At 37.4% G+C, this 24,049-nt stretch overlaps 2 protein-coding genes across 5 annotated transcripts in view; one reads left to right on the forward strand and one right to left on the reverse strand.

Annotated features, from left to right (window-relative positions):
- Positions 1–3,287: 3,287 nt before the first annotated feature.
- abitram (actin binding transcription modulator) lies at positions 3,288–8,181 on the forward strand. 2 transcript variants are annotated; one of them, XM_047383845.1, is made up of 8 exons: positions 3,288–3,434; positions 5,091–5,189; positions 5,433–5,527; positions 5,614–5,665; positions 7,156–7,285; positions 7,383–7,459; positions 7,539–7,608; positions 7,827–8,181. In XM_047383845.1, exons 3-8 carry the CDS (start codon positions 5,446–5,448, stop codon positions 7,956–7,958), a joined length of 543 nt encoding a protein of 180 aa, XP_047239801.1. In that variant the 5' UTR covers positions 3,288–3,434; positions 5,091–5,189; positions 5,433–5,445; the 3' UTR covers positions 7,959–8,181. The 2 variants fall into 2 exon arrangements, with proteins under 2 accessions (XP_047239801.1, XP_047239800.1); XM_047383844.1 differs by lacking the exon at positions 5,091–5,189 and having other exon boundaries at positions 3,302–3,434.
- Positions 8,182–8,251: 70 nt separating this feature from the next.
- Positions 8,252–24,049, reverse strand: part of ctnnal1 (catenin (cadherin-associated protein), alpha-like 1) — a 79,050-nt gene continuing 63,252 nt past the window's right edge. For 2 of the 3 annotated variants that reach the window (XM_047383841.1, XM_047383843.1), the window contains 12 exons: positions 23,375–23,464; positions 23,008–23,166; positions 22,127–22,219; positions 19,716–19,866; positions 17,685–17,722; positions 17,540–17,590; positions 17,113–17,267; positions 16,134–16,182; positions 15,527–15,583; positions 12,161–12,280; positions 11,082–11,165; positions 8,252–10,263 (listed from right to left, as the gene is read on the reverse strand). In XM_047383841.1, the coding sequence (XP_047239797.1) occupies positions 10,093–10,263; positions 11,082–11,165; positions 12,161–12,280; positions 15,527–15,583; positions 16,134–16,182; positions 17,113–17,267; positions 17,540–17,590; positions 17,685–17,722; positions 19,716–19,866; positions 22,127–22,219; positions 23,008–23,166; positions 23,375–23,464 (1,218 nt within the window). In that variant the 3' untranslated portion in view covers positions 8,252–10,092. The remainder of the gene's footprint in view (positions 10,264–11,081; positions 11,166–12,160; positions 12,281–15,526; positions 15,584–16,133; positions 16,183–17,112; positions 17,268–17,539; positions 17,591–17,684; positions 17,723–19,715; positions 19,867–22,126; positions 22,220–23,007; positions 23,167–23,374; positions 23,465–24,049) is intronic. The other variant, XM_047383842.1, reaches the window with a different exon arrangement.

Consider the following 24,049-nt stretch of genomic DNA (forward strand, 5'->3'; position numbering starts at 1 on the left):
CTCGATGTGGAGGAGCAGCGGCTCTACTCCGAGACCCTCCCAGATGGCTGAGCTCTTCGCCCTATCTCTAAGGGTGTGCCCGGCAACCCTATGGAGGAAGCTCATTTCAGCCGCTTGTATCCGGGATCTCGTTCTTTCGGTCATGACCCAAAGTTCATGGCCATAGGTGAGGGTAGGAACGTAGACCAACCGGTAAATCGAGAGTTTCGCTTTTCGGCTCAGCTCTCTCTTCACCCCAATGGACCGGCACAGTGCCCCCATTACTGCGGCAGCTGCACCGATCCGTTTGTCGATCTCCCACTCCATTCTTCCCTCACTCGTGAACAAGACCCCGAGATACTTAAACTCCTCCACTTGAGGTAGGAACTCCCCTCCAACCTGAAGAGGACAAGCCACCCTTTTCCGGTCGAGAACCATGGCCTCGGACTTGGAGGAGCTGATTCTCATCCCAGCAGCTTCACACTTGGCTGCGAACCGCCCCAGCGCATGCTGTAGGTCTTTTTGCTGGAGGGGGCCAGCAGGACCACGTCATCTGCAAAAAGAGGAGACAAAATCCTCTGGTCCCCAAACCAGACCCCCTCTGGCCCTTGGCTGCGTCTAGAAATCCTGTCCATAAAAGTTATGAACAGGACTGGTGACAAAGGGCAGCCCTGCCGGAGTCCAACATGCACCAGGAACAGGTCCGACTTAGTGCCGGCAATGCGAACCAAACTCCTGCTCCGCTTGTACAGAGACCGGATGGCCCCTGGTAAAGGGCCCCCGATTCCATACTCCTGGAGCACCCCCCACAGGGCATCACGAGGGACAAAGTTGAATGCTTTCTCCAGGTCCACAAAACACATGTGGACCGGTTGGGCAAACTCCCATGAACCCTCGAGTACCCTGTAGAGGGAATAGAGCTGGTCCAGTGTTCCACAGCCGGGACGAAAACCACACTGCTCCTCCTGAAGCCGGGGTTCAACTATCGGCCGGACTCTTCTCTCCAATACCCTGGCGTAAGCCTTACCAGGGAGGCTGAGGAGTGTGATCCCCCGGTCACCCTTCTTATGTAGGGGGACCACCACCCCAGTCTGCTAATCCAAAGTCACTGTGCTCGTCCGCCACGCAATGTTGAAGAGGTGTGTCAACCATGACAGCCCCACAACATCCAAAGACTTGAGGTACTCAGGGCGGATCTCATCCAACCCCGAAGCCCTGCCACCGCGGAGCTTTTAACCACCTCGGTGACCTCAGCCCGGGTGATGAAAGAGTCCAACCCCGAGTCCCCAGCCTCTGTTTCCACCAGGGAATGCGTGATGGCAGGATTGAGGAGATCCTTGAAGTACTCCTTCCACCGCCCGATAATGTCCCCAGTCGAGGTCAGCAGCTCCCCACCCCCACTGTAAACAGTGTTGGCGAAGCACTGCTTCCCCCTCCTGAGGCGGTATATAATTCCACATGTGTTAATTCGTAGTTTTGATGCCTAGTTTTGATGCCTCTCTCTCTTTCTATCTTGGAGAGAGAGAGAGAGAGAGAGAGAAAATTTTAAATTTCTGCTTTTTAACTATCTTGGAAGTTACTGCAGAGCCAATGTCAAAATGTCTAAAATGTTGCATGATAATACAGATAATGAAAATTTTCTATCTTCAATACCATTACTTTTAACCCTGAACCCCCTTTTTCTCCTGATTTTCCAGGCAGAGTAACATGTGATTGATGAAACTGAAAACAACACAGACGAAAAATGATCAGCAATTCAGAGTTTAGCTGGGCCCTAAACTGCAAGTAGGTGGTTAAAACGTACCTGCTGAGACTGCTTCCTTTCATCTTTCACATGTCAGATAGGACAGAAAGGGCATCAAACATGGGTGAAAAAAGCCTTTGTTCTTTAAGCTGACATTTGAGCAGCATTTCTCCAGGCTTTCTCTAGGCCATTAAACGTTTATGAGTTTTTAAAGAGGTTCAAAAAGGGACTGTCCACAAAAATCCTTTTACAAAAGAATGCAGGTTTTTCATTGTCTGGCCTTTCCTGCCTTTACAGAAAGGCTAGAAAAAACAGAAAAGCTCTGATGTGATGGATTGCAAGCTTTTGATTGACCTCCAAGCTGCTTAATATCTGTCAGAGCTGTACTGAAAGCGACCTTATCAGAGTGATAAAACTGCTCTGCAGACATAACATTTAAACTGTTCAATAGAACCAGTATAAGTTTCAGTTAAGTAAAACAGACTATTTGATATGTCATGAAATATGTCACTTAAATATGTTGTCCTAAAAATGTGCTAATTAGTTTTTTTTGCACAGTGACCCTAGAGAATAATATCTTCATGGAAAGACACAAATATAGAAAGAAAGTTTTACATTTCTAACCATTAGCCTTATTATTTATAACAAAGCTACTATTTGCAAAGTCCTCCAATTGATAACCTGTAAATCTCATAAGGGGACTGTTAAATCAAATAAAAAAGTTGCTAAAATGCCATGGTCAGTTTTTTGACTAGTGTGGTTATTTTGTTGTAAATTATAATTAAACTGAATAAAGTATACTCTTCCAACAAGCCAACTTCTCATTTGCTCTACGTCATTTGTTTTTTTTCTCTGTGTTTTTATTCTCATTTGTGCTTCTGTGATTTTCACTTTTATTTTGTATGGCTGTAATAATATGCCTAAGCTGAATGCCAGAAAACTGCATACATTTCTGGATAACTTGAAACAAAAACCTGACATCAGTGACCTGCATGTTACTATGTGGAATATTTATTTAGTGTTTTAATTAAATCCTACTGTGAAAATTCACTATTTATTGGTCTGCTATTTTTGATTACAATTGTACCATTATTTAAAAGGCAAAAACAGCTCTGGCCATTTGCTTTAAAACTTATATAGTTTTTTTTTTGTTTTTTTTTAGCATTTTACTATATACAGCTCCTCCAGATCATGTTTGTCAGACTGATTGCAACCATCAACTGTTTTACTTCTCACTGATTTTTGTTAAAACGTTGAAAACCAAATTTTATTTTTGTTCCTCTTCACAATTATGAACTGCTTTGTGTTAGTCTATCACACAAAATGCCACTAGATTACGCAGACGTTTGTGGTTGTAAGGTGACAAAACGACAAAACACATTAATATGTTAATTTTCATTCCTATAGTCCTATATTGGCCTCAAAAACACACAAACACTAGCTACTTTATTGGCCAGTGCTTCAATTATCTCATACCATAATGTCCTGAACCACGAAGACCAATTCAAAGAATGACGCTGGAAGGCGTCCATGTGAAGAGACGGACTGCTGGAGCCAAGCAGACGGACGGGAGACTGGGGAGGATTTGCAGCCTTCTTTTGCAGTAGCTGACGTGGAGCTATGTGTGCATCCTGAACACACAATCATTCACTGAAGCCTGTGCAGCTGGAGCCACTCTGCACATCTGTGTCATGGCCAGTGAATCCTGGAGGTAAGCAAAAAAGGGAGGAATATTTTGTTCAAACAAAAACAGGAGTGGTATGTGAAAAAAAAGTAAATAGTGGGTTTTTACTGAATGTGATTTAGAATTACACAAAACCCGATGACATATTTGTTGAGTGCTTTAATAGCAAGCGTTAATGACGTTATAACGTTCTATAGGACACATTTACAATGAAGCTCTTAAACTATATGGAGCATGGTCGTATTTATTGTTTATGACAGTGTTGCACATCATTAGTCCAGATCAGACTCTGTTTATGTCCATTCCACTTCATTGTGGAAATTTATTGCGAACGCCAGAGGTCTCTTTCACAGATGGAGGAGTAATGGAAAAACTCATCAGGATCGGTCAGGACAGAAAAAGTTTCATAGATTTAGAAGTGGCGAGTGGGTACACGGAAAACTCATTGTGCGGAACAAGCATCAACCAAATAGCTCCTGGGCTTGATTTCTTTCAATTATGCTACTGAGATGAAGTCATTACCAACTAATTCACCTCATACTGGCAACAGTGTCCACTGAGTGAAGGTAATGGAACATATAATACCAGATATGCCTGCTATTTTATTTCCTTGAATCCCTCAGGAGCTATATTCGTAAGATCCAGGAAAAGAAAACATTCTTTAATTTCTGCACACGTCAATCTATCCAATACCTCTGTATTGCACAATGCACCGATTGGCAGATTCAACATAGACTGAAGAGCCAAGTTGAAAGAAATATACTCTAACTTGTGGGAAATGAACAGATTTGTAAACTTTCCCTGTGAGATGATTTCATTTTTAACATAACCTTGATTGGCTTACATAAAATCAAATGCACCTGGTTCGTTATGTAAACATCTCGCAAGCATTAAGGTTTAAGGGGGTCTTCAGTAAACGGTAAAGGCTGAGTAAACCTATTTTGTTGTCCGCTTTTAGAAACATTTTGCCATCTAGTGGCCAGTGTACTGAATACTTCAGAGATGTGGAAACTCCATAGAGCATGACGGTTTGCCATAAGGGACCATGTAAAAGACCGGTTATTTAAACAAGTGATAATTCAGGTCCTTGTCATATTGTAATAATGATTCCCAGAAGGTCTGAAGCTTATAGGAATGTATCAAATCAATTGTTATGTAAAATAGGATAATGTTTTTGGTGAATGAGGAAGGAACCTAAGCAAACATGCTTGGAGCATACGAAAATACATTATTTTCTTTGCAAATAACGGTTTTGAGATTTTGGATGTTATACATCCACAATATTTAACTAGTATTAAAAATAATCCTTATGGAACACTTTTTTATTTTATTGACTTATTTTCCCTGGCTGTAAATGACATATTTTCAGATTTGAAAAACAATAAAAACGAATTTAGGAGTTAATAAATAAATAAATAATCTCATAATTGTGTCGACATAAATTGACTTAAAATATAAAATAGGCAAAAATAAATGCATAAATTAAAATAATTAATAATAATCATAATCATAATAATGTGCCGAAAATCAATATACTTCTTAATTTTGAACAACAAAAATGAAACGTAAATACGTGAAAAGACCAGTGCAGAGATTTAAGGCACAATTCCAACATTTGATATACTTAGAAACAAATACAAATGAAAAAATGTTTTTGATTTAATGAATTATCGCTTTTTAAAGAAATTGAGTCCTGCAATAGTGATGTGTGGCCACTAGAGGCATGAGAGAAGAGCAAGTAGACATGAATCACCTCAAAAGTACCAAGATCCCATCAGATAGGTGAGCAAATATTTTTGTTTTTATGAAAAGAATCTTACTGATTCGTATTTAGCTCATTTCGTCCTCTACTCTCTTTCTTTTTTTAATCATTTAAGCCAATCATAGTAAAAACCGCCGGACGGAACTGTTTTCTTTCATTCGGATACATTAAGAAGGCGGACCACTTGGGTGTCACACCGTTACCTTTCCAAAAAGCTAAGCACTTCTGAAACTAACGTGTACACGTTTTATTTTTATTGATAGTTGAATTTTTTTGATGGACTGCGTGGAAAAGAAAAACGCTGACGGAGAAGCGCCCTCCGTCATTGACCGATATTTCACACGGTGGTACAGAGCAGGTAACTATATGAATAATATTAAACAAAGAATAAACAGATTTTTTTTGTTTTGTTTTTTCAGTGATTGCCTTTGATTTTTTTTTTAGATATGAAGGGCAAACCGTGTGAGGATCACTGCGTCCTGCAACATTCAAACAGGTAACTATTGTAATCGCATGATTAGAAGTATTTGAATGTATTTATTCCAATATCTCAACTTGTGATTATTATCAATCATAAACTCATAGCATAACAACAGACCTCTTGCAATACATGGAATGTAATTAGTAATGAAGTTTCCTGTGCCCTGCAAAAGTATTCCTCTCGTTTAAACCTTTTTTCGTTTTCCCACGTTACAACCACAGAGCTCTATGTATTTCATTGAGATCGTATATAATGCACCAACATAAAAACGTTCAATCATGTGAAGTTGAACAAAATGACAGATGGTTTTCAACAACACAAAAATCTTAAAACTGTGGCGTGAGTTTGTATCGAGCCCCATCCACTCCCAAAATACTGCTAAATTAAATCCAGTACAAATAGTTTCTTTCAGATGTCACCAAAATAGTAAATGCAGTTCGTGAAGTCAGTATAAATCTGGCTCTTATGTGAAGGCCTCCGAGACCTGTTGGAGAATATTAGTGAACATACGGCATCACGAAGACCGAGGACAGGTCAGAGTTGTGAGGAGGTTTAAAGCAGAGCTCAGTTATAAAATTATATCCCACGCGTTGGACCCAGCTGCAAACCTGTTAAGATATGGCTGTCCACCTAATTTTAGAGGCTGGATAAGGGCAGTATTAGTCAGACAAGCAGCTAAGGTGCCAGTGGATACTCTGGGGGTTCTGAAGAGATCTGCCACTTACGTGGGTGAATCTATGGACAGGACAACTATCAGTTGTGCACTCTACAAACTGGCATTTTTAGAAGATTGGCAAGAACAAAGCTAGTTAGAATACTGTAGGTCTGGTTGCAGTTTGGCAAAAGCCAAATGTATGGACCACTGCAAACTCTTGGAAGAACCTAGTCAATCAAATGAGGCTAAAACTGAACTTGCACTTGCCAATAGCTATGTATGGTGGAAATCTAACTGAGCACTTCGCCTTGGGAACACCGTCCCTACCTTAGAACATGGCGGAATTGGCATCATTATGCTGTGGCACAGGAAAGATGGTCAAAGTTGATTGGCAAGATGGATGGTGCTAAATACAGGGTAATCCTAAATTATTGACTGCAAAAGACTTGAGACAAGGAGTGGGGGGGGATTAGTTTCTGGCAGATGACAAACCTAAACTTATAACCTGATTTATAACCATCAATAAATCACATTAAAACTTGTGTGTAAGAATGTGAAGATGTTCAAGAGGTATTAGTTGTTTAGCAAGGACTATATATGATGTGCATCTAATAAACTTATTTTAATTTGTCTGTTTTCCTCTATTTTCTTAAATCAGTCTGCAATTACATTTTTCTACTGACATCTAATTATACATTACATTTTTATTCCAGCTTTCCCTTATAATTATTCATTCCAGTATTCTTGTAATACAGTATAGTCCCTAGCCCATAATACTGTAAAAAAAAATAATAAATAGCATAGACAAATGGGCTTTTAGATGCGTGAAAATTCACTTTTCCTATTGCAGGTTGTGTGTTGTCACCTTGGCAGAGACCCACCCGATCCTTCAGGAAGGACGCACAGTCAAAAGCATCAATTACCAGATCAGTAATGGCTGCAGTCGTCTGAATAATAAAGTATCTGGAAAGTCCAAACGGGTAAAGTCATGAAGCTTCGGATGTTTTTGGTTGATGTGCACAGAAACGATTTTATTACCCAAATTCCTGGAATATTGTTTGCTCTTTCTTTCAACAGGGGGCGCAGTTTCTTACAGATTTTGCACCATTGTGCAGGATAACCTGCTCAGATGAGACAGAGTACACAATCTACAGGTTAGACTTTCTCTTTTTTCCCTCTGAACATATTTACTGTTTGATTCCTTCTGCATACATTTGGTTATTGTTATTTCAGCTGCATAAGGGGACGTCTTCTGGAGGTCAATGAGAACATTTTAGAAACCCCAAATCTCCTGCTAGAAAAGGTAAATTCTTAATTTCTTTACATGTTATCAGTAACCTTAGATCTTGTTGCATAGAAACCTGTAAGGTTATAGTTGATACTGCGAATGTTTCTGCTGAATATTCATGTTCTGCTTTTTTGTTTTACATAACCCTTACATTTGAGGCCTTTTTTCAGACTTTATGAAACAAAATGTTTTGGAAATGCTTCAGTTCCTCTTTTGTCATCAACTCTGAACAGCCGTCTACCGATGGATATATTGCCATCATCCTTCCAAAGTTTGAGGAAAGCAAGAGCATAACCGAGAATCTCCTGACAAGAGAACAGTTTGAGAGCGTCGTCACCAAACGCAATCTGTCACAACCTCCCTAATGGAGCATGAAGGACTAAACCGTTCTGGTAGAGTTTATTTTTTATTTGTTTGTTCCAGACAAAGATTGAGGAAGTGGACTGAATCTTCCTTCTGAAAAACACTTTTATGCAATAGAAGCTCCGTGCCTTCAGTTTTTCACATTGCCGGGTGTTCAGGATGTTTTCAACTTCATTTATGACTTTATTTTTATGTTATTCGATTATTAAAAGGATAAAAAAGGAAGCTGTTGTGAAAATACTGTAGATGAATAGTACTTGATCTTTTTTTGTGGAATATAAAAACCAAACCGTGATTTATGAAAAATATGTTTTATTTTTTTTCCTCACCATTTTATCAACCTTTCATCATCAAAACATGAGATGGTCCAAAACTAGATGTTTAACGTATTTTTTAAAAAATCTGGTGGCATTATAAAGTCCAGAATTTCCAGCTTTTCTCACATGGTAAACACATTAATTCCCAAAAGCTTACTGTACGTTATAGATTTGAGTCATTATCTCCCACTCACCCAGTACCAAAGTGATTGTTACCTTAAGAACCACACATTGACTGCTTTAAGTACCACTTTATACATTTAAACATCTCATACCCTTTAATACATATTGGCCTGTTTGGCAGCTTCACACTGATAGTCTTCATAACAAGTACACTTGAATGTTCTGTTTGATGCCCGTTCAGAACTTTTACAATACGATTCGGATTTCTCAGCAGCATGAATGACCTACTGTAGCTTTTTCCTTCTGTCTGGCCACTATCAAATGAAAAAATATCTCCTCTAATAATGCTGGAAGAGTTTTTCATTCATTCGGCATGAAACCTTTTTTTTCCTATTAACATGGCACATGGGGAATGTTCTACAGTAAATGCTATGGCAAATATACTATGTTTTTTTGTGATCCACTTGGAAAATAGATGTCATACAATTGAGGTTATGGCAGTTACACGTTACCACCATGCTTGTGCAACACATTTACAGTACGCTACAAAACAAAGGGGCTCGGGACACACAGGCACGTAGTGATGACAGATCTATGGCTGACCTAAGATTCTAGTGAAGTTCTTTCCTAAGTAACACAGGGTTCCAGTACAGCCTGGAAAAGTAGTCAATCTGCTTTTAGCATTTTTGAGGAGTGGAAAAATGTTGGATTAACCAGTTTTCTTTTCCTTTTTAAAGATAAAAATCCAATAATGCTTAAAAAACAGTGGTTTATGCATTGATTTAAATTAAAATAATATGCTTTATCTTTGATTTAACTCCTCACACCTTCATTTTATTATTTTAGCCAACAGAATTTTGGTTTTTGACTTACTGAATGCACACACTCACAAATCATAAAAAAGGGCAATTTCATTATTTTTTTTGGACTCTAAACAATGTAAAATTCAGCTGGAACTGCATATGTGGTTTTCAGAGTAATTGGTGTTAAAAAAGGCCAAACACAGCAGCAAAACTACAGCTTAAAACTATGCTTTAAATAATCTGCTTTGGTGTAGGACACTTCAGTCTGTGTTGGACATGTCCAAGAGAGCAGATTTTAATATAGTCCAGATGCCAAAAAAGAGAAAGAAGTGAGATGGCCCCAAACCACACAGACAGTTGGTAGCCAGTTTCATAATTCAGTTGTTTCAAGATTTGGAACTTATAAATGACATGACCAAACGTTATTATGTTTTCTGTAAATCTCCAGGATGTTATAACAAAAAATCATTTCAAAGTTAAGTGTGGAAATGTGTAAAAATGTTTTAATAAATGTAGAGGAACCCTGTGAATCAAATGTAAGTCACAAATATGGTTCATTTGAAGTCTCATCGTTGTGTTGGCCAACTGTCTCCATATTGTCAACTTTGATACGATTAGTGGTTCAGCTAAATAGTTAAAGTGGAGTGAATCCACCCGCTTGGACATAAAGAGCTTCGTTTTGCATTTCTTTCTTTCTTTGCACACGCTCAGAGTTATCCCCCCGCTTGTCAAAGACAATCTACTATCTGACCCGAAGGCAGCCATCTTCGCCCCACAGTCAAGTCCACCCTGTACTGGTTGGAGGGGATGACGGGATAATTTCACAGAGGTAAGGTTGGCTATGTGGTGCTCTGACAACAACAGTGGGAAAAACAAGGAGACGGTCTCCTGGATTATTTGCTCTCCAGGAGGTTGAGGCCGACCATGTGCTGCTCCAGGGATTTGACTCCGAAGCCGTTTGTGTTTTTGTTACTTAGAGCTCCCTCATCTTTGACTGGTGTGGACGCATCCTGTCGCTCTCCCCAGTCCTGCAGAGAACTGAGGCTAGTCCTCTCTGACTTGTACTGCAAATTCAACAGGATAAGGAAATAATTAGAAAGGAAGAAAAACTTTTATTTTGAGATACATTGGGTCCTTTTTTTGACTTCTCATACTAGCACAATTGAGTTCTAAGCAGATAAAGGTATTTCATTGATAAAGAGCTAAAATAAATATAAAAGGGGCTCATGTTGCTGGAGGTTAGGATTTATATGAAGCTGATTTCTTTAAAATCCACCAAAGCAAACATGTTTTTAAATGTTGGATGTGTTAGGAAAATAGTTCCTGTGCCAAACTGAGTCCAAAAATCTGGCTTGTTTAATAAAAAAATGTCTGCTTGAATTTTTTTTTTTTTAGGTCATTTCTGAAAATTAGACCATGTTGCTAAATATACAATATAAAAAGTCTTGACCTAAGCAGGTTAAATGAATTCATTTAGTATTTCCCTACAACTTCAGGCTATAACTATACTGTAGCTATTCCATTACAATGACCTTTGTCGTTTTTGCTTAGAATTTCCACACATTTTCCTTCATTTGCAGAAAGAATTAGAAACAACATCTCCAGCTGAATATAATGAAGATGAAGTAGGATTAAGAAGGGATGAAGATGACAATCTGCAGGATACTTCCCAGTAGAAAGTGAGAGTGATGGGAATGAGAGCGAGAATGAATGTGCAGAGAAAGCTATCTTTGGGGCAGCAAAAGATAAATAGAGTCATTCCTAAAGTCTTCCTTTCAGGGGAAGAGAATGGGGCTAAATTTATTTAGTAAATTTAGGAAAAAGTGTGAAAATCCAGTCAACTCATTTAACCCAGTCATTTAGGGATGAATGTGGACGTTACCTTTTTATTTAGCTTGTTGCTAACGGGGAGGAGGGAGAGGACCACAGTCATGATGTTTCTGGTTGTCTGAATGGATGAGTCCACCTGCAGACAAAGAAACAAAATTATACATCATGAAATGAAATCAGCAAACCAGGGTGATGTTTTCCCAACTGTCTGTTACAATTTTAGATAATTCAGTTCAACTTTTTTCTCATTATTGATCTCATGAGGACAGAGGTTTTGCATTAGAGAAAATACAACATATGCCATGTTGTATTAAGTATTCATTTAAACAACCCTCTGCAGCAATGGCGGCACCTTTTTCTTCTATTTCATACAAATCCATCAAGCTTGAAAACTTTTATAAGGTTGAAAATCATGTATAAAAGATTTAAGATTTAAAATAATCCTGAAAAGTTCTGGACTGCTTGACTCGGTGTGGCACAACTTAATATATAAATAAGTCATTAAATAAATATTTATATATGTGACAGTTTACATCAATTTGGAAATATGTAGATTAATAAAATAAATACAATAATTTCCAATTATTTAAATGTTTCCAAAACATTTCTTTTAAGAACTTAAATAAAATAATATGGAAACCATTAACCTTAATGTAATAATATAATTAATTTGATATTTATTCTGTCATAGTCCTGTGTTGCTGCACATTAGCAATTTATTTTAGCTCGAAACTTTAAAAATCAAAGTGAGGCTAACACTTTTAGAGAAAGGGTGATTGGTCTGCAGTTAAACTGCTGCACAGGTGAACCAATCAGATGTCAGGATATATTTTACAAGCTGTAATTACTGGTTTAAATAGTTTCTGAAAGACTGTAGCACAGGGAATATTAAATAATTAAATAAAAAATGAAATATTTATATATGATTTTACTATAAAACCAAAAATCAATTAAATTAAATGTGTAAATACTAACACATTAAAATTAATATTGATTTTCTATTTATTTAATGTATTTAGTACAGCTTTCTTAAATTATACAGGCCCTGTTTAATAGCAATGCTGTAAACTTTGTGCAACACAAAGTCAACAGAGTTGAAAAAAAAAAGTACAACAGGCGTAGTATGGTTACCTTCTGGAAGGTGGCAGTCTTGCCCTGTACAGGAGCTTTGGCCCCCATCTGCAGCTGTTGGCACAAAGCCACCAGTTTCTCCATTTCTGTGATCATCACAGACTTTTCCTCATCAACCAGCTGGAACAGCAAGAATGAAACAAAAACAGAGGAAGGGAATGAGAGAGAGCTGTCTTTCAGAATTGTGGAGATTTTGTAAAGAGAAGCAAGGGGTAATATCTGAATTTACAGTGCTCTTTCTTGGCAAATCAGGCATTATAAAAAGGATTAAAATAATACAGAAAATCAGAACTGGCTCCCCTAATCCATCTGCAACAGTCATGAACTCCTGCCTTCGACTGTTAAAGCCGTTGGGTTAATCCCTGGATCTCTGTCACAAGGGCCATGAATCTACTTCACTTACATGCCTGCAATGACCTGAAATCTCAAGATTTTTGTACTGACAAAAACACATGCCAGTTTGGCCTGAGAAGAATAATCTGTGTGAAGAAGCTCCATCAGTAACACTTAGCTTCATGTCATTTATCAGAAAACGCCAGGCGGCTTTAAGAGCTAGCCCCCCCGATTATGATTTTGTCCAGTCAAACAAATGGCATCCTTTCCTCACATCCACACGTGCACAAACATGCACACCCACATGTGCTGCTGTGACAGATGATAGTCTTTAAAGGCTGTCAAAAAGAGCCATTTAAATTAACTCGGAGGACATGGGGAAGGAGTTGGTCGAAGGCGAGAGGAAGGAAACCGCAGAGGCTGTGTTTGTTGTGGGATCTCTCCTCTCAGGAGGAACAGAGGTGTGTGACAGCCTTAATTTCCTGCTCTTGTAGTGTGATTTATAAGGTAGACCCAATAAGCAGGCATGCCAGACTGGCTGATGTGGGTGTGTGAAGGAGTGAGAGGTTACAAGCATCTCGCCTTGTTTCAAAGAAGCCATTCTCCATGTATTTGAAGTGGACTACTCTACAGAAGTATTTTGGATTATAATAGTAAAGTAAGGTTTCTTAGTACTTTTGTAATTCAAACAATTCTCCCAAAAATATTAGCTTAATTCTCTTATGCTAGTTAAATTGCTGCTGATTAGTTTTTTAATAACCGCTGTTTTGCATAAATGTCAAGGTTGAAATATTTACATTTTTGTCAATGTTTTAGGCCCAAAATTGATCCTTGTGGCACTCCAACTTTACATCCTTTAATAGAGATTGTGTTTTATTGACCCTGTACGCAACAGTCAATAACATTCATGTTTGTATTTTTATAAAATGTTCATAGCTTGTAAGAGCTTGGACAATTTTATAGTTAAAAAAACAGAAAGGAAAGATTTGAAGCGTCTGCTTGGGATCGTCTTCCATGAAAGATATAAAAACAGCTATTCCGAGGGAATGAAACATTTATACAGCTAAGCTCAAACCTATTTATACCAATGGTAGCTTTGGCCTTCAAATAATGTTTATTCCATCAAGAAGTTAGTTTCTAACAGTAAAAAAAGACATGATGAATAAAGCCTTTTAAAAGGAGTATGAATTTGATTTTTTTAAAATCAGGTTTTATACATTTTATCCACAAAAATGGCATGTCAAAAATGTGTAACCTTTTTAATAATCATTGGAAAAAAAAATTGATTGGAACAAAATGAATCAGGCCCTTCCTATGATTACTGACCAGATATTTGCATGTTTCCTTGGCTATTTTGATGATTTGTCTTTGGTGATGAGCTGCAAGCCTTTGGTTGAAAGTTTGGATGGACTCTTGCCATAACCTTAATCTCTCCACATATTCTCTGGAACTTTCAGTCAAAAGAAAGTAATAGTAGCTACCTCCAAAAGTTTCCTTTAAATTAAATCTGCAAGGGTTATGAATCATTTTGGCCATACCTCCACATTCTACATTTAATCACACATTTTACAATGTATACTTTTTGTCTTTACATATACAATAATACTGTAATAGAATTTCAGACATTCCAATAGTGGAACACATCAAGTTTTAGAGCCAAGTAAATTATGCAGTAAATGTCCTAATTAACATTTTAATTAACATTTTTTTGTTCAGAGTTTTAAAAATTAGATTGTGCAAACTATCTCAGACCGAAAGCTTCCTAAACTTAGTTAGGCTTGCAAACTTTAGCTTATGCTAACATTTTCAAGTCTTTGGTTTTCCTTCTTAGCACTTTAAAACAACATTTGAAAGTTTAAAGTCCAAATGCATCCATTATTATCTCCATCAATATTTATAAACACTCCTGCAAAAGATGGAAATCAATCTTTTACGGCAGTATCATATGACGTTTGAACATTTTCTTTACCTCTCTTATCGTTTTCCTGACTGTTCATGGTAGCAAGATAAACTTAGTTCAACCTCAGAGAATTGTTATTATTATTTAATTATAGTTATGGGTAAGTTTTGTCTAGTAGCTATTTTTTAAACCCTATTCCCTGACATGAAGATCAACACACCTGCTTTAGATGCTCTCTTGTTTTTCCCATTTTGAAGAGTTGTTATTAGAAATGGGCCCCTGTGTTATGTCATATGTATACCCTAGAAAAACTGAAAGTTACAAATTACTAATTTAAAGTTACCAGAAACTCTGATTAACTTAAAAGACTATAAATTGAAAAAAAATGTTGCAGTTAAACCCATTTCAAAGGACTTGTTAAGGTTGCCACTAAAGGGGGCAAAAGTGCTTCTTATTTGGGATATTATAGGTGGGAGATTTCTTTCTGATTGAATAAATGTGAGATTTAGATTTTAGATTTTTCAAAAATTCAAGTGTAAGATTATATGACAGCAATAAAAAAAACTTTTTATATATCTCTCCTAGAGAGCTGGAATAAATGTGGACAATGCTTTGTTTTTTTATAAAATATTTGTCATTTCTAGCTTTCCTTTAGGTATTATCATGTGAAGATAATGTTGAATCAATTGTAGAAAGTATTTTTTTTCTATAAAATGAATTATAAGACAATAGCTGCCATTTAAAAATTGCCAATAAATGGTGTGTCTAATGCGCTGGCAGTTATAATGTGGAAGAGACCTGTTGTAAATGCTGTATGGCAGTAACATCTCCAAGTGTCAAAGTCATGGTGAGCTTTAGATGTGGCACAATGTGTGGATCTAATCTTTGGAGCATTTGACTCCAGGATTATTGTGCTTGATTCCTGGAAACTGGTGGAAGGAATGTCATTCTTTGTATCCCTTATACAGTATGTAGCAGATATTACGTATTATAGAAACAGTACTGGAAGAAATGTAATACTTTAGCCAACCAAGTCACATCTTGATATTGTATGGAATGACATTTACATAAAGAAAAAAAAAAATCAACTCTCCATCGTCAATATATGATTTGCACCACGGGCCGATATTTACCTGAGACAAAAATGTGCGAAGAGATGAACAAAGCTGAAGCCCCTCTTCAGAGAGAACCTTAAAAGTAAGTTAAAGACATACATAAACATAAGAAAATATGTATCTCTTTGAACTTTGCACCAAGGAGCTTGTCAACAGCAACAAAGAAGCACAATCGCCACATCTTAAATAGCTTAGTTTTTCTTCGTTCTTCTTATCTGTATGCCTTCCTCTCCCTCCTCATTTCTTCTTCTTTTATCTCTTTTCATCCCAAACTGAATTAATTCTGTGTGATATATTGCACTGTGATTTTACAAATGACTCTGCGTTACAGGCAGTGATCTAAGCTCAATATGATACACCTTTCACAGAGCTGAATCGCCCCGTTTCTCCAACACAGCCTGGAAGCTTCTATATCACATTTCCAGCAACATTGATATATCTGTGTCATCTGCTGTCAGATCTGAAAAGGGGTTAATGAATGAATAGCTATGTGCATTTACTGACCTATTGATCTTCAGTTTGGTGAAACAACACATGCATTCATCTACAACTTCAATAAACCGAGGGAAAAAAAGAGAACAAGGGGAGGCGCACTGGGGAGATTAGTGGATGTGGATGTTATTACCTCAGCTTGATGAAAAAGATCCAGTGTTGTCTTCAACAGCCCTTCCCCTCTGAGGATTCATTAATACAAATAATGACATGGGTTAGATGGCTGGACAAGGACAAACTACATTCAGTACCATCAACAAAAAGCGTAAACAAAACACTATAATCCTAATATTGTGTCACCATTTTCAGTTCCTCAAAATATGCTTTGTAAATATTGATGGCTTGAGAATCTCATTAGCACTAAGGCTCTGAAGAGATTCATGTGGCTGCTTAGAGGAGATTTGACAATGTACAACTTTGAAATGATTAAACCAGTTCAGCAACCTCCATACCCATCACTCTAATCGTTCATCTGCACTACTTGTAAAAATTAATAAAAATGCCTTAAAGTTCATCTTTTAACATAGTAGAATGATCTCACACTATATATTTTATTTATTTTAGTGTGACTACATAGATTCAGTAGAGAAAACAATGTCATGTTAAGAAATCATTGTTTTTAAACAGAAATGAGTAGGACTTTTAACAGGAAGCATGCACCTTGGTCAGAGAAGACTAAAGCTGTTGTTTTACCATCCATGCTGGTGTTTTGAAATACACCTTTTACATTGGTCTTAACGTGAATAAAGAAATGGGGATTTTCTGGAACATAGAGTTCTGTGATGTCTTTAAAGTACAGTATGCTCGCTTTTGATGTGCCAGTGTTGTAAAACGATCCGATATACTGGAGATTAACTGGGTGGAATTCACGGTGTCCTTTTGCTTCATGACCGGGTACGTCCTGCATGAGAAGGGACGCAGGACTCTGGATAAAACTCTGTACGCAACAACCTTGTGAATGTTCTTCAACAAGGATTTGGTTTTTCTAAATGTTTCAATGCACTACTGCATTAAAAACGGTTTTTTTTAATGGATTTTCACACATCTTTTTTTAAGGGTCCCCATAAATATGAGGACTGCTGTGTATGCTGTGCAAGTGGAGTGTTCGATACCTCGTGAACAGGTACATGTTGTATGCCATGCTGGCGACGCTTTGGCTCTGCCGCACAAGGTCGTGTTCCTGCTCCTCCCATTTCTCCAACTCAGAGTCCACATCTGATGAGAGCAGACGGAGCTCCAGTCCCAGCTTGGCCATGCTTGTCTGCTCCTGCACCCACAGGGATATACACAGTGCAACAGAGGTTATTCCCAAAATGCAAATGAGCATTTTCACTAGTTTGCACACCTATATGGTCTCTAATAATCTTCCTGCCGCTTCCTCTAGTAAAAGGCAGCAAAGCCAAATTGTTGCATATTATAAAAAAAACTAAACATTATTCATTTCCAAGAGAGCATGACAAAGCCTCCTGGTGAGCAGAATGCTGCTACAACACACTAGAAGACATGATGTGATTAATTGTAGCATGCACTGAGTGCTACCTCTGCATCCAACATGACAGCCTTGGCAGTCTTCAGATTAGCTGAGTGTTTCTGCGAACAAAACAGAACACGGTGTTTTTAATAAAAAGCTAAAAATAAACTGCATCAGTAAAGCATTTATGAGAATGGATAGCGTGATACAGACCCCAGGTCTTGGAAGAGACAAATAGGGCCTTTTGTCACCTAAAAGAAGAGATTTTTTGTGATTATTTTATGTTGTAATTTTGACAAGAGATTTGAGTATGTGATATAGATACTGCTTTTACAGATGTAAAGTAATTATGGTGATGAATTCTAATCTTTTTATCGCTATCTATCTTTTACACATTTTTATTTAGCTTTATAAATTGTATTGCCTTGTTTGTAATAAAAGAGACAATGAGAAAGAATTTTTATAGTGTCCATAAAACATTTTAAGATACCATTTTAGCTTAATGACAGACATGATCCTTGACCCCTCTGAGGTAGAGTTCAAATCACATAACGTGGTTCATGTCAAAGTCTTGAACAGAGTCTTAAAAATACTTGTCCTCAATGTGCCTATGGTGAAATGTGCAGATTCTACTCAAAGTGCTTTGAAAATACATTTGCCCCTTTACAGATTCTCTTGTTTTTGCTTTTTTTAATTACCTAAATATTTCAGATCCTCAAACAAATATTTATATCAGACAAAATAAGAGTATATTCAAAAAGCAGGTTTCAAATTATAATTTTCTTCATTAATTGAAAAAAACCCAATCCGAACTAACCTCGTCCGGTGTAAAAAAGGAACTGCCCCTTGTAAATTATGAAGAGGACTATGTTTAACAGCATTTATTGTTCAGTTTTACCAGCCACACTCAAGTCGGATTACCAACTGATTAAAGAATCAAGAAATCACTGTCTGACAACATGAAGTATACTGTCTCAAAAGACAACACATAATTTCCCAATCTAAAGTCATTCAAGAACAGATAAGAAAGAAAGTAACATTTAATAGTCTGTAAAGAGGTAAAAAGCTATTTCCAAGGAATTGCAACTCAAGTGAACCACAGTGAGAGTTATTATCCTTAAATGGAGAAAACATGGTAAAGCCTACCAACATCCCTCCAAGAGCACATTGCTGACTCATCCAGGAGGTCCCAAAAGAACCCTGAAGAGCATCTAAACCACTGCAGGCCTCACTTGGCTCAGTAAAGGTCAGTGTTCATGATTCACCACTAAGAAAGGCTTAGCAAAAATCAAAGCTCCAAGGTGAAAACTAATTTTGACAAAAACACAAAACATCTTGATGAAGACTGTTGGGAAGATATTCTGTGGACTGACAAATGTTGAACTTTTTGGAAGGCGTGCCTCTCGTTACAACTTGCGTAAAACACACACAGCATTGGGGCGTCTTTGCAGCCTCAGGGTCTGGACAACTTGCTGTAATTGAAGGAATCATTAATTCGCTTGCTAGCAGAAAATCATGTGGGAGAATATTTGACCATCAGTATGTGACCTTCAGGTTTATCTGACATTGAATTCATTTGAAGATCTGAAAAATGTAACTGTGATAAAAAGCAAAACCGATGGGGAAAAACATTTTCAACTCTGAACATTTGCTTAATAAAGATAAAAACATTTAATTTTAGATCACTGCTAGAATAAATACAGACCTGCAGAGCAGAGAAGAAATTAATGCATAGAGTTTCAAGGGCTATGACGATAGCTCTTTCACAAAATACTTCCCACATTATGTGATGATTCATTTTGAAAAGATATGTTCACAATGCTTGCAATGAATCAACTTTCATTAATACTTCTGAAAGATTTCAAGGACAATCTGAGAATTTTACTTATTCAAGCTAAAAGAGAATCAAACTGCAATAGCATCAGTCGTGAGATTTAGACACTAGCGCAACCTGCAGATTTAACCAGCAGATACGCAAGACTAAAATGAGTTAAAGGTTAATCTATCATTTGATTATAGCTTAAGTTTAACTTTTATACATGTTTAACTGTATTTGAAGAGGCTATGATAGAAAAAGATGGATTAACATATAAACCCAAAAAGAAAAAATGATCTTGAATAGCCAAATTTAATTGCTTACAGATTCTGCAAATTCAAATTGAAATTCAGGTTTCTGTAATAAAGACATAGCAAACAGTACATTTGTCTGTGTTCACACTGATCGTTAATTAAAAGTGACCGCACCTCGTCTTCCTTCAAAAACGTCATTGATCTCTTTCAGCAGCAGAGCCATGTCACAGAGCTGGGAGTCCCAGGCCTCACAGAACACCTCCAGGTTTTCTTTAGCAATCTTACTGGATGGGTGAAGGGCCAATGTCTGAGCAGCTGAAATGATCTGTAAAAGAGGAGTGAAGACGTGGCACGTAAGACGAGGAAGAATCAAAAGACAAAATGCGTTGCAGCCTTCACTGTTATGGTCTGGTAATCAAAATCATCTGAATATCACCTTGATTTGTCCCAACAGGTGACTAATCAACTTTAATCTCAAAAATTCAATATTTTTCTGAACAGTGAACACACCATACCAAAGGGCTACCAAGTGAAGATTTAAAGTTGGCTATTTTCATTATTGTAAAAGTGTTTAAAATTGAAGTCAGAGGAACCACAGACGTTGTAGGATGCTATTTATTAGGAAACTATATTCTTATGAAGATATGTCTGCGGTTCATTTAGGCTGCTACTTTTATTTTACTTCTATCTTGTACTGAGCTTGCTAGATATGTAAATATTGTATCATTCAGTGCGATGAAGCCTCTTTACCTGTTCTAAATAATTAATGACGGCTCAAGGCGAGAAGGACAGAGAAAATATTTTGAATAAAATAATAGTTCTTAAAGAAAAATCTAAGTCGACCAATCAGAATTGACTGTTCAAAGCTTTACAAAATCCAGAGAACAGAATTTACCAACAAAAGTTTGATCACTGAGGATCAGCGCCAGTCAAAAGTTGGAACTCACCAACTCAGTCAAAATTGTTCAGAAGTATGTGCAAACTCAGCTAGCAAAATATCTGAAAAATATTTTACCATTTACAATCAAGTCTGCTCTCCAAATGCATCAACTGGATTTTTCAAATTAAAAAGAGCTTTTTCTACTGTTCTTATAATATGACATGCCACAAAATCTTGCGATATTCTCGCAAAGCACAATCCAACTGCAATCATTGGTAAGGCTAATTTAGCATCACAAAAGCTCCCAATACTTCTACTTTGTTTGGTAGTATTTTTGGTACCAAATATCTTGTAATATTGGTGGTAGAAACAATGGACTTGGACAAAAGGACATACCAGACACACAAAATTTGTAAGCAGATATTACCGTACATCTTGGCTACCTAACAATGACAGCTAGGTAACAACAATGGCAAAACACTAGCTAGCAACACTATAGTGGCAACCCATTCACAGTCTTCCTTACGTATTTCAAAATCTAAATATTTAAAAATAGCTACTAATCAGACTTGATCAAAGCAGAAAAAATACAATCTTTTTTTCCTAGATGTTGGAGGTGCCGGAAGATTCACATCTTCCTTCATTCACTCAAGGAATCTTGAGTGTGTTTGATCATCTTGAGTTCAATTTTTTTTAAATATTTAAACTTCATACATTAAATGTAAGTTTCTACGCTGAAAAGAGATTCTGTAAAATACAGTTTGTGATTTGGGAAACCCAGAGTTGGCCTAAGGCATAGGCAAAGTAAGGTGCTGTTTGAATTTTAACACCGACTACAGATCTAAAATCTTTATTTTTGTTTATTGAGAACAATAATACCGTTAAATTTGATTTTAAATTTAAGATTTAAAGGAACTAGCACGTTTGTGAAAGTGCAAAGAATAATTTTCACTATTTGATTGTTGTGTTAACATAGTTACAATCTGATGAGTTTAAACAGGGGCACCAAAACAATCTCTGCTGAAGGTCCAACACAACATTGGGAGAGCCCTTTAATCTATTTTAAGAACAAACTTGCAAAACAATTTAGGATTCTTAGGTTTCGTAATAATAATGTTAACATCTCGTCTTATTCTCTTAAACCCATATTGTGCATTGTCATGTCTCCATAGCTGCATGTATAGTTACACACATAACATGCACACATCCCACACATCGGTCGCCTACTGTGTTGTATCTAATTGCCAATTACCCTGTGGACCACCCCTACATTAGCCTAGACGGACACAGACGGAGATATCATCAGCCCTGGCCTGTACCGCAGCGTTATTGATTGGGCGACCCTTGAACCTAAGAGCTGAGTCATTACTGCAGAGTCGCATGGGGCCTGACATTAGCACCGTGGGACAGGGACATTCCACACTGCTGGATAATTACTGCCACAAATGGTTTTCAAGAGCAAATATAATTACATACGGGACAGGTGAACAGCATGTTCTGAATGGATTCCAGGTGGAGTAGGTACAGAGAGGAGACAGGGAAATATATCAGCTTCTTTTCCTCATCACCATCTCATTTAAAGGCTTATTTTTTTTATAATAAAAACAACATGTGACCATTTAAGTTTATAAATTAAGTGTTACATTTTTAAGAATTTTAGATATAAATTAAATATAAATATAGAGATAGAAATTTGTTATACTACCTGTGGACCAATGACATGAAAGGTCTCCTCAGCATGTATACAGGTAATCTCTAATGGCTCCGTCCCCGACACATGGCACAACAGCCGGCACGCCTGGAAACGGACAAGTGATTTACTCCAAACTAGCAATAGAACGTAAGTAAACACTATTTCAGTTCTGAAGCTTTGCAAATACAGATATAATAAATGTTTTAGTTCTTCCTACGTCATTAGGTGATTGTATGCTACTATTTAAATGCAGGGTATGACAAATTACATACAATGCTATGAAAAAATATTTAGCTTTCTTGTCAAATGTAAAGGTTTGAGATCATAAAACCAAATTTAATATCTGAAAAAGATAATTTAAATAAAAACCTAACTATTGGTTGTGCCACCTGAGTGCCGTATCCATGCTACACCATGCAGCATCCCGAATTTGGAAGTGGGTTTTGCAGACAAATTTTAATGCTGAGGAACAAGAACAAATATGGCTCTTTGGATTGTAAAGATTACTTATCACTAACTTAGAAAAACAGGGAGTTGTGGATTTTTAAAAATTCCTAAACACTCAGTTCAAAGAATGAAAAGTATGCATGACAAAAATATTTCAGATACATTTATTTTTAAGAACATTTTTAAGGGCGTCACTGGTTAGGTGCACTGTTGAGTTTATGAAAAACATTTGTTAAAAGGTACATTTAATGTAAAACGTTTTATGTATTTTTACAAGGGGTGCCAATAAATATGGAGAATATACCAGTTCTACATTGCTTGCAAGTTTTGGACCCAACCGAACTTTAATATATATTGTGAAAGTATTAAAACAATGAGTCAGACCAGTATAACACTGACTGCAACTTTCCAGTAAGAGTTTCCCCTATGCTGCTGACCCCACCCACCTCCACCAGCTGCTCCTTCTGCTCGGTGAGCATGCGCGAATACTCCGCCACTGCTTCCAGGTTGCCTTCAGCGCCAGCAGCTTTGAGGGCCCTCAGGGACAGATGCTCGCCGTTAACTTTTAGTAAGTCAGTGGTGCGGCCCACTGCAACCTTATGGAGCTGTGGTGGGGCGGGGAATCAGAGGTAAACAGTGGTGTGAGAGAAGGTAGGCTGAGACAGAGAGATGGGCAGAAGTGACAAAGTGACAGGGGTCGATGAGGTGAAGTGTGGAAATATTAAAAAAATAGAGGCCAAGCTACATGTGATGAACAGCTCACGTCTCTGTGTTTGTGAAGGTCTCTAGATGCGGAGACAGACTGCTGCTCACCTCTCGTCTCAGGTCACTGATGCTCTGGCATGTCTTCAGGACGGCCACCTCCAGCTCCTCTGTGGCCTCTTTGGCATGGACAGACTGCTGCTGCGATGACAGACACAAAGGAGGATAAATATGTGACACAAATGCAAACATGTTTATCTTATCGAGCAAAACAATGCGCTGGAAAAAAATGAAATGGCAAATCAGTGTGTTTTCAACCCAGTCTGACATTTGTAAACTATCATGTTGTTGAATACACAAAAGGCCTGAAAGATTTCAGTTTGCAATTGTGCATAATGAGTTAATTTAAACCAAAATATATAATCTACAAACACCACACAATTTTTGAAATTTCAGAGTAGTAGTTAAAAAACAAAGTTAAAGCCATCATTTACAGTCTTAAACCCGGACAGAATGATTATTTGCAAATACTGTCCTTTTATCATATAAGCACTGCAGTACCCCGGTCTTTTCAAGTCTCCACACGACCTTCAATTATGGGGATTAGATGAGGCACTACAGTACAATTATGCAGCTGCAGGCTCTCTGTGCACAATGCCAAAAGTTTACAAAGAAAAGAAACTGTGGCAAAAAAAAAAAACTCATCGTGTTTCAAAAGTCTGTCGCTTATTGAGGCCAAGGAGATTTCTGCTGAAAGCAACGGGAAACTACGTGCCATTTCCATGT

The sequence above is a fragment of the Girardinichthys multiradiatus genome, chromosome 13, assembly GCF_021462225.1.
Source record: "Girardinichthys multiradiatus isolate DD_20200921_A chromosome 13, DD_fGirMul_XY1, whole genome shotgun sequence".
NCBI classification, from domain to species: domain Eukaryota; kingdom Metazoa; phylum Chordata; class Actinopteri; order Cyprinodontiformes; family Goodeidae; genus Girardinichthys; species Girardinichthys multiradiatus.

What these genes read in the sequence shown, in the direction of transcription:
- abitram (XM_047383845.1), top strand. Translation starts at nt 5,446, where the DNA reads ATGGACTGCGTGGAAAAGAAAAACGCTGACGGAGAAGCGCCCTCCGTC. An exon ending in CACACGGTGGTACAGAGCAG is followed by an intron (nt 5,528 to 5,613) that starts GTAACTATATGA and finishes TTTTTTTTTTAG; the next exon opens with ATATGAAGGGCAAACCGTGT. An exon ending in TATCTGGAAAGTCCAAACGG is followed by an intron (nt 7,286 to 7,382) that starts GTAAAGTCATGA and finishes TTCTTTCAACAG; the next exon opens with GGGGCGCAGTTTCTTACAGA.